Genomic DNA, 10,208 nt, shown 5'->3' on the forward strand with positions numbered 1-10,208 from the left:
AGGTGATGTTACTGACAACTGTGTGATGTTTGGCGATGTCTGATGTTACTGGACGACTTGTTATTCTATGGAGACGTGCTGATGGTACTACTACGATCTGTTGCTGTGGTAATTATTGACAGACTGTGTGATGTGTATTGGACAACTGTCTGATTACTAGGACAGGGATGTGCTGATGTTACTACTGGACAGATGTGTTTGGTATTTGGACAGTAATGCTGCTGATGTCTACTGGGACAGTGATGCATACTGAAATGCTTCTACTACTGACAGATGTTGTGATGGTACCAATGGAACAGACTGCTGCGATGGTCCTATGGACAGTGTTGTGTGGTATATGACAGACTGTTGCTGGTTAGAGGACTACTGATGGACAGACTGTTCTGATGTCTACATGGACAGACTGCGTGGTCTTGGATATGCTGATCTATACTGGAAGCGACTGTGTTGATGCCACTACTGACAGATGTGCTGCTGGTCCTACTGACAGACTGCTCTGCTGACTATTGACTGGTGACGACAGCGTGTATGCTGATGACGATGCATGCTGTCTATTCTGGATGCTGCGATCACACTGGACAATGTGCTGATGCTACTTACTGGACAACTGCTGTACTAATGGACAGACTGTTGCTGATGGTACTACTGGACAGACTGCTGCTGTGTCTCTACTGACAGCTGCTGTTGATGGTTACTGGACAGACTGTTGTCTGGTCTACTTGGACGACTGCTGTCCTACTGGACAGACTGTGCTGATGGTATACTGGAGCAGACTGCTGCTACTACTCGACAGACTGTGCTGTGCTACTACTGGACAAATGCTGTGATGGTACTACTGGACGACTGTGCTACTACTGGACGACTGCTGCTGATGTACTACTGGACAGACTGTTGTGGCATGGATGACTACTGGACAGACTGCTGCGGATGGTCCTACTTGGACAGACTGTTGCTGATGCTACTACTGGACAGACTGTTGCTGATGTACTACTGGACAGATTCTGCTGTTGATGTGCTACTACTGGCAGACTGTTGCTGATGGTACTACTGGACAGACTGCTGTTGATGGTACTTACTGACAGATGCTGCTGTGGTCCTACTGGACAGACTGCTCTACTAGGACGATGCTGTATACTAGACAGACTGTGCTGATGGTACTACTGACGGGACTGCTGCTGATGGTCTACTACTGCACAGACTGCTGCTGCTGGCCTACTGGACAGACTGCTGCTGATGTACTACTGGACAGATGTTGTTGTCTACTGACAGATGCTGCTACTACGGACAGAACTGTTGCTGATGGTATCTGACAGAAAACTGCTGCTGCTTGGTCCACTGGACAGACTTGCTGGATAGCTACTACTGGACAGACTGTTGCTGATGCTACTACTGACACGCTGTTCTGATGTACTATGGCAGAATGCTGATGGTACTGCTGGCGTACTGCTGCTGCTGGTCTATGGCAGACTTGCTGACTACTGTGACGATGTTGCTGATGTATATGCCGACTATGCTGTGGTACTATGACAGACTGCTCTGATGGTCCTACTGGACAGACTGTTGCTGATGTACTAACTGGACAGACTAGCTGTTGATGGTATATCTGTACGGACCTGCTGTTGATGGTACTACTGACAGACTGCTGTTGATGGTCGCTACTGGACGTTCTGTGCTACTACTGGACAGACTGTTATGATGCTTATGGACGACTGTTGCTGATGGTACTACTGACGATGCTGCTGATGCTTATGAAAGACTCGCTACTATGACAGATGTGCTGATGGTACTACTGACAGACTGTGTACTCTTGGACAGACTGTTGTGATGTACTAGTGGACAGATGCTGCTGATGGTACTATGACCGATGCTGTGTGATCAGACTGTTTGCTGTGGTACCTGGACAGACTGCGTCTGATGCGTATTATGACAGATGCTGCTGTCTGCAGATGTACTACTGGAAGAGCGTGTGTCATGGACTGTGCTATTCATATGACGACTGGGTTGTATGCTACCTTGACAGCACTTGTGCTGTCCTACTGGCAGAATGCTGTACTACTGGACAGACTTGCTGATGGTACTCACCTGGAAGCTGCTGCTGTGCCTACTTGAGGATAGCTGCTGTGATGTACTCTGGACAGACGGCATTAGCTATGGACGACGTGCTCACTCGTGGACAGACTGCTGTTACGTGGCTTATCGACGTGTTGCTGATGTTCTAGGCATGGGATGAAGACGCTGCTGCGGTCTTGGGAGCAGACTGTGTGATGGTCTACTGGAGACCTGATGTCGACTGATCTGCTTAGAGAGCACTGTGTATGATAGACAGACTGTTGTTACTACGACGACTGTTGTGAGCTACTACTGACAAATCGTTGATGTCTACTGGACAACTGCTGCTACTGCAGATGCTGTGAGTACTACTGAATTTGTGGTATGCGTCAGATCTGTATGGTCAGACGTCTGAACTATACGACAGACTGTTGTGATGGTATGGAACCAGAGCGTGTGTATATGATGAGTATACTCGGGCGACTGTGCTATTCTACTGAGACTGTTGTATGGTTTACTACTGGCAGCTACTGTATGTTACTGCACAGTGCTGCTGCTGGTCTACTGGACAGACTGTGCCTTGATGCTTACTACTGGACAGACTGTTGCTTGAGGTACTAGTGACAGACTGCTGCTGATGTACTACTGAGACGATGTTGCTATGTAATACTGACACGACTGTGCTGATGGTCATGGCAGCATGCTGCTGATCTACTGGACAGACTGTTGACTAGACAACTGCTTGCTACTGGACAGACTGTACTGCACTGCTGCTGTATACTGGCAGATGCTGCTGATGGTTGTAATACGTTGACAGACTGCTGCTGCTGGTCTCTGGACGACGTGTCTCCATGACAGACTTTGCTGATGCTATCTGACGGTGGACTGACTGTTGCTGAGTGATGTCTACTGGACGACTGCTGTGATGTTCTATGGACGACTGCTTGCTATTACTATGAACAGACTTGTGTTGATGGTATATGCAGACTGTGGTTGAGTACTTATGGCCGTCTGCTGTTTAATTCCTAACTGGACGATGTTTGACTGCTACTGGACAGACGTTTGATGATGTACTAGGCAAGTGTGCCTGATGCTTTCTACTGACAGGACTGTGATTACTATGGAGACTAGTGCTGATGTACTACTGGAACGCTGTTGTGGTATACTGAAGACTGGTATGTCGTAACTGGACACGCTGTGTGATGGTTACTACTGAAGTGCCCTGATTGGTTACTGGACCAGGACTGCTGCTGATGTATACTGGACGATGCTGTTGATGATCTATAGTAGACTGTTGCGGGATGGTACTAATGCAGGTGTGTGGTTGTTACTAACTGGCCAGATGTGTAGATGTAGTTGGACCAGATGCTGTATAAGGACCAGACTGTGCTGCTGCTATACTGGACGACTGTTGTAGGTTACTACTGGAGATGCTGGTGCTCTGTCTACTAGGACCGTGTGCTTATACTATGGACCCTCTCTCTCGAGTACTACTGGACGGATGCTGCTGCAGTTACTTACCTGCCATGATGTTGCTATGTTACTACTGGACACTGTTCTCTGTGTACTACTGACAGCTGTTGCTGATGTTTCACTACTGGACGTGCTGCTGCTGACTACTGGACCCAGTGCTGCTACTACTGGACAGACGGGCTGATGTTTATTATGGAAGGACTGCTGCTGATGGCTACGACAGATGCTGTGTGCGGTCTTACAGCCAGTTGCTTGTGATATATACTGCCCCGACTCTCGCTGATGTGTCCAGTATGGAACAGCACTGCTGTTCGCTGGTACTTAATGACGATGGCTGTTGATGTCTATGACAGATGCTGTATACTGGACAGATGGTGTGAAGTCTATGGACAGGACTGCTTGATCGCAACCGTACTATGACCGGACCTTGCGGTTGCCTGATGTTATTACTGCACGACTGCTAGTGATGGTATACTGACAGACTGCTGTGTTACACTGCCCAGAATGTGTTGTGGTACTACTGCAACAGAACTGTGCTGATGGTATATCACTAGACTTGTATTGTTAGACTGCACCGACTTGCTCGCCTGTTACTGCACGATGCTGCTGATCTACTACTCACAGATGCTGTGTGTATCTTTTAGACTGCTGTTGATGGTACTACTGGACAGACTGCTGTTGATGGTACTACTGGACAGACTGCTGTTGATGGTACTACTGGACAGACTGCTGTTGATTGTACTACTGGACAGACTGCTGCTAATCTTCTGTTTGTGCTATACTTGAAATGGGATCATTCTGAGAAAGATTATCGTATTATGTTCTTCGTAGGATACGATTATTATTATTAAGCATTGTGCGCAGAACACAGAATTACTAGCAAAATTACTGCCAGAAAAAGTATCAAATTACTCTGAGCCAACACCGTTACCACAGAAGTTCACACAATCCACTCCTGATACTCATATCATGTAGCTGTTCTTTGAAGGTTTTCATTGTAAATCACACTGGAAAACAGTGTCCATGTCCAACTAGCTGTGTTTACCTCCGTAACCGGTCTTGCGTCGCACGGTGAGGTTGACGTGACCCTGCTTGGCGGCCTGCTGCATCAGCTGTACCACCAGCTGGTGAGACTTGCCCATCACTGCCGTACCGTCCACACAGATGAGCTCATCCCCTGAACGCAGGCGTCCATCCTCATCCGCCGCCCCATACTTCACTATGTGCCCTATGTAGATCTGGGGAGAGAAGAAGATGGGAGGGTAGGGGAGAAAAGGCGAGGACAGAAGAGGGGGATGATAGGAGAGGTTGTTGGTCAATCAACAGTAGACGGTAAAAAACATAAAAGGTGAGATATTGACAGGTAAGATTATTTTTTTCCAGCAGCACTAACATAACTCAGACTACTTCTGGCCCAGCTAGAAAGCTAGCTAGTAAGTCTTCCTCCTCTTTCTCCGCTTGGCTGTGATGGGGTCAACTTGGGGTCATGATAGGGGCTGCACCAAATGTTTGATGTATTATAATAATTGATTATGCTTATGTTGTATTAATAGAAGGGGAAGGGCTATAAGACCCCTCCCCTCTACATTTATAGGGTCCTAGACTACAGATAAACAATATATATATTCATTATAAGGTTTAATATGGTTCCACTATTCTTTTCTAGTCTCTGCTTCTTATAAGAAACGGTCTGAGAGATGTGTGTTATTGCAGTCAAAACAGAAAGCGCCTCAAGGCTAAAAGAGATTCATAGACACAGAACCCTGCAGGGGAGTGAAAGAGATAAGAGACTAGTCAGACATACCACTATAAAGCAACTTGGTGAGTGGAAAATTACTGCTGAGCCCTTAGAAAACACTGGAACTATTGTATCTCTCTTGCAAGTTTGTAAAACTGTGTATGCATGGGCTTGGTCTTATGACTAGAAGGTAGTGACGTAGGCAGTTACATCACTAGGGGTTGACTGCAAGCATATTAAAAGCACCTTGGACTTTCCCTATTTTGCAGAACTCAGGAGAGACATCGGTTGTATGTGTGATGTTTGATCTTTGACTTCTGTCTACAGCTGTATTTTGATTTTTTTAAATTATGATTTATAAGTGCACATTTTGAGTGTTCCGTATCTGTGCAGTAGCCCAGAAAAGTGGAACCAACAGCTGCACAACCGGTCTAAATCTCTTGTGTGTCCTTATTTTCCTTCTCCAAAAGAGGTAAGACCAGCTTACGAGAACCAACTTGGCCTCTTTAAAAGAAAAGAAAATTGGTCTGAGATATATTTTTCTCTCTGATTGAGGCTGCAGCAAGGAGATGAAAAACAGAGGAGCTAAGACCACCACCACACACAGACCAACACTGCTGCTGAAGTTGATTCAGCTGGCTCCAACAGAGGAGCTAAGACCACCACCACACCAGACCAACACTGCTGCTGAAGTTGATTCAGCTGGCTCCAACAGAGGAGCAAGACCACCACCACACACAGACAACACTGCTGCTGAAGTTGATTCAGCTGGCTCCAACAGAGGAGCTAAGACCACCACCACACACAGACCAACACTGCTGCTGAAGTGATTCAGCTGGCTCCAACAGAGGAGCTAAGACTACCGCCACACACAGACCAACACTGCTGCTGAAGTTGATTCAGCTGGCTCCAACAGAGGCATTTATAACCATAAAATTGGAATGTAAAATATGGCAGTCAAAGATGGTAAATATATTTAAAAAAATATGCTAAATATATGTGCTAATAAATGGAGAACTCGCATAATAAGTGTTCAATCCAAGATTAATAACTTATACTTAAAATAAAACCTATTGACACTGTGTATAGACACAGTGGAAGTCGGACGTTTACATACACCTTAGCCAAATACATTTAAACTCAGTTTTTCACAATTCCTGACATTTAATCCTTGTTAAAATATTCTGTCTTAAGTCAGTTTGGATCACCACTTAATTTTAAGAATGTGAAATGTCAGAATAATAGTAGAGAGAATGATTTGTTTCAGCTTTTATTTCTTTCATCACATTCCCAGTGGGTCAGAAGTTTACATACACTCAATTAGTATTTGGTAGCATTGCCTTTAAATTATTTAACTTGGGTCAAACATTTCGGGTAGCCTTCCACAAGCTTCCCAGAATAAGTTGGGTGAATTTTGGCCCATTCCTCCTGACAGGGCTGGTGTAACTGAGTCAGGTTTGTAGGCCTCCTTGCTCGCACACGCTTTTTCAGTTCTGCCCACAMMTTTTCTATAGGATTKARGTCAGGGCTTTGTGATGGCCACTCCAATACCTTGACTTTGTTGTCCTTAAGCCACTTTGCCACAACTTTGGAAGTATGCTTGTCCATTTGGAAGACCCATTTGCGACCAAGCTTTAACTCCCTGAATGATGTCTTGAGATGTTGCTTCAATATATCCACATATTTGTCCTGTCTCATGATGCCATCTATTTTGTGAAATGCACCAGTCCCTCCTGCAGAAAAGCACCCCCACAACATGATGCTGCCACCCCCGTGCTTCACGGTTGGGATGGTGTTCTCCGGTTTGTAAGCCTCCCCCTTTCTCCTCCAAACATAACGATGGTCATTATGGCCAAACAGGAATATTTTTGTTTCATCAGACCAGAGGACATTTTTCCAAAAAGTATGATCTTTGTCCCCATGTGCAGTTGCAAACCGTAGTCTGGCTTTTTTATGGTGGTTTTGGAGCAGTGGCTTCTTCCTTGCTGAGTGGCCTTTCAGGTTATGTCGATATAGGACTCGTTTTACTGTGGACATAGATACTTTTTCACCGGTTTCCTCCAGCATCTTCACAAGGACTTTGCTGTTGTTCTGGGATTGAGTTGCACTTTTTGCACCAAAGTACATTAATCTCCAGGAGACAGAACGTGTCTCCTTCCTGAGCGGTATGATGGCTGCGTGGTCCCATGGTGTTTATACTTGCATACTATTGTTGTACAGATGAACGTGGTACCTTCAGGCGTTTGGAATTGCTCCCAAGGATGAACCAGACTTGTGGAGGTCTACAATTTTTTTTCTGTGTCTTGGCTGATTTATTTTGATTTTCCCATGATGTCAAGCAAAGAGGCACTGAGTTTGAAGGTAGGCCTTGAAATACATCCACAGGTATTGTCATTCCAATCTCCTTTGCATTAGCGTAGCCTCTCCTGTAGCCTGTCAACTATGTGTCTGTCTATCCCTGTTCTCTCTCTCTGCACAGACCATACAAACGCTTCACACCGCGTGGCAGCGGCCACCCTAACCTGGTGGTCCCAGCGCGCACGACCCACGTGGAGTTCCAGGTCTCCGGTAGCCTCTGGAAACTTGCCGATCTGGCCAACAAGGCAGAGTTCATCTCAGCCTATGCTTCCCTCCAGTCCCTCGACTTCTTGGCACTGACGGAAACATGGATCACCACAGATAACACTGCTACTCCTACTGCTCTCTCTTCGTCCGCCCACGTGTTCTCGCACACCCGAGAGCTTCTGTCAGCGGGGTGGTGGCACCGGGATCCTCATCTCTCCAAGTGGTCATTCTCTCTTTCTCCCCTTACCCATCTGTCTATCGCCTCCTTTGAATTCCATGCTGTACAGTTACCAGCCCTTTCAAGCTTAACATCCTTATCATTTATCGCCCTCCAGGTTCCTCGAGAGTTCATCAATGAGCTTGATGCCTTGATAAGCTCCTTTCCTGAGGACGGCTCACCTCTCACAGTTCTGGGCGACTTTAACCTCCCCACGTCTACCTTTGACTCATTCCTCTCTGCCTCCTTCTTTCCACTCCTCTCCTCTTTTGACCTCACCTCTCCACCTTCCCCCCCTACTCACAAGGCAGGCAATACGCTTGACCTCATCTTTATAGATGCTGTTCTTCACTAACCTCATTGCAACTCCCCTCCAAGTCTCCGACCACTACCTTGTATCCTTTTCCTCTCGCTCTCATCCAAACTTCCCACACTGCCCTACTCGGATGGGTATCGCGCCGTCCAACCTTCGCTCTCTCTCCCGCCGCTACTCTCTCCTCTTCCATCCTATCATCTCTTCCCTCTGCTCAAACCTTCTCCAACCTATCTCCTGATCTGCCTCCTCAACCCTCCTCTCCTCCCTTTCTGCATCCTTGACTCTCTATGTCCCCTATCCTCCAGGCCGGCTCGGTCCTCCCCTCCCGCTCCGTGGCTCGACGACTCATTGCGAGCTCACAGAACAGGGCTCCGGGCAGCCGAGCGGAAATGAGGAAAACTCGCCTCCCTGCGGACCTGGCATCTTCACTCCCTCCTCTCTCATTTTCCTCTTCTGTCTCTGCTGCTAAAGCCACTTTCTACCACTCTAAATTCCAAGCATCTGCCTCTAACCCTAGGAAGCTCTTTGCCACCTTCTCCCCTCCTGAATCCTCCTCCCTCCCCCCTCCTCCCTCTCTGCAGATGACTTCGTCAACCATTTTGAAAAGAAGGTCGACGACATCCGATCCTCGTTGCTAAGTCAAACGACCCCGTGGTTCTGCCACACTGCCCTACCCTGTGCTCTGACCTCTTTCTCCCCTCTCTCTCCAGATGAAATCTCGCGTCTTGTGACGGCCGGCGCCCAACAACCTGCCCGCTTGACCCTATCCCCTCCTCTCTTCTCCAGACCATTTCCGGAGACCTTCTCCCTTACCTCACCTCGCTCATCAACTCATCCCTGACCGCTGTACGTCCCTTCCGTCTTCAAGAAAGCGAGAGTTGCACCCCTTCTGAAAAAACCTACACTCGATCCCTCCGATGTCAAAACTACAGACCAGTATCCCTTCTTTCTTTTCTCTCCAAAACTTTGAACGTGCCGTCCTTGGCCAGCTCTCCTGCTATCTCTCTCAGAATGACCTTCTTGATCAAATCAGTCAGGTTTCAAGACTAGTCATTCAACTGAGACTGCTCTTCTCTGTATCACGGAGGCGCTCCGCACTGCTAAAGCTAACTCTCTCTCCTCTGCTCTCATCCTTCTAGACCTTCGCTGCCTTCGATACTGTGAACCATCAGATTCCCTCTCCACCCTCTCCGAGTTGGGCATCTCCGGCGCGGCCCACGCTTGGATTGCGTCCTACCTGACAGGTCGCTCCTACCAGGTGGCGTGGCGAGAATCTGTCTCCTCACCACGTGCTCTCACCACTGGTGTCCCCCAGGGCTCTGTTCTAGGCCCTCTCCTATTCTCGCTATACACCAAGTCACTTGGCTCTGTCATAACCTCACATGGTCTCTCCTATCATTGCTATGCAGACGACACACAATTAATCTTCTCTTTCCCCTTCTGATGCCAGGTGGCGAATCGCATCTCTGCATGTCTGGCAGAACATATCAGTGTGGATGACGGATCACCACCTCAAGCTGAACCTCGGCAAGACGGAGCTGCTCTTCCTCCCGGGGAAGGACTGCCCGTTCCATGATCTCGCCATCACGGTTGCAAACTCCATTGTGTCCTCCTCCCAGAGCGCTAAGAACCTTGGCGGTGATCCTGGACAACACCCTGTCGTTCTCAACTAACATCAAGGCGGTGGCCCGTTCCTGTAGGTTCATGCTCTACACACATCCGCAGAGTACGACCCTGCCTCACACAGGAGCGGCGCAGGTCCTAATCCAGGCACTTGTCATCTCCGTCTGGATTACTGCAACTCGCTGTTGGCTGGGCCTCCTGCCTGTGCCATTAAACCCTACAACTCA

The 10,208-nt window shown here is 47.8% G+C and overlaps 1 protein-coding gene across 12 annotated transcripts in view; it reads right to left on the reverse strand.

Moving 5' to 3' along the window:
- The window catches only part of LOC111968415 (membrane-associated guanylate kinase, WW and PDZ domain-containing protein 1), a 189,091-nt gene that overhangs the window by 38,704 nt on the left and 140,179 nt on the right, over positions 1-10,208 (reverse strand). For all 12 annotated transcript variants that reach the window (XM_070445184.1, XM_070445176.1, XM_070445177.1 and 9 more), the window contains one exon: positions 4,568-4,760. In XM_070445184.1, coding sequence (XP_070301285.1) covers positions 4,568-4,760 — 193 coding nt within the window. The remainder of the gene's footprint in view (positions 1-4,567; positions 4,761-10,208) is intronic.

This window comes from Salvelinus sp. IW2-2015, linkage group LG1, assembly GCF_002910315.2.
Source record: "Salvelinus sp. IW2-2015 linkage group LG1, ASM291031v2, whole genome shotgun sequence".
Classification (NCBI taxonomy): Eukaryota; Metazoa; Chordata; class Actinopteri; order Salmoniformes; family Salmonidae; genus Salvelinus; species Salvelinus sp. IW2-2015.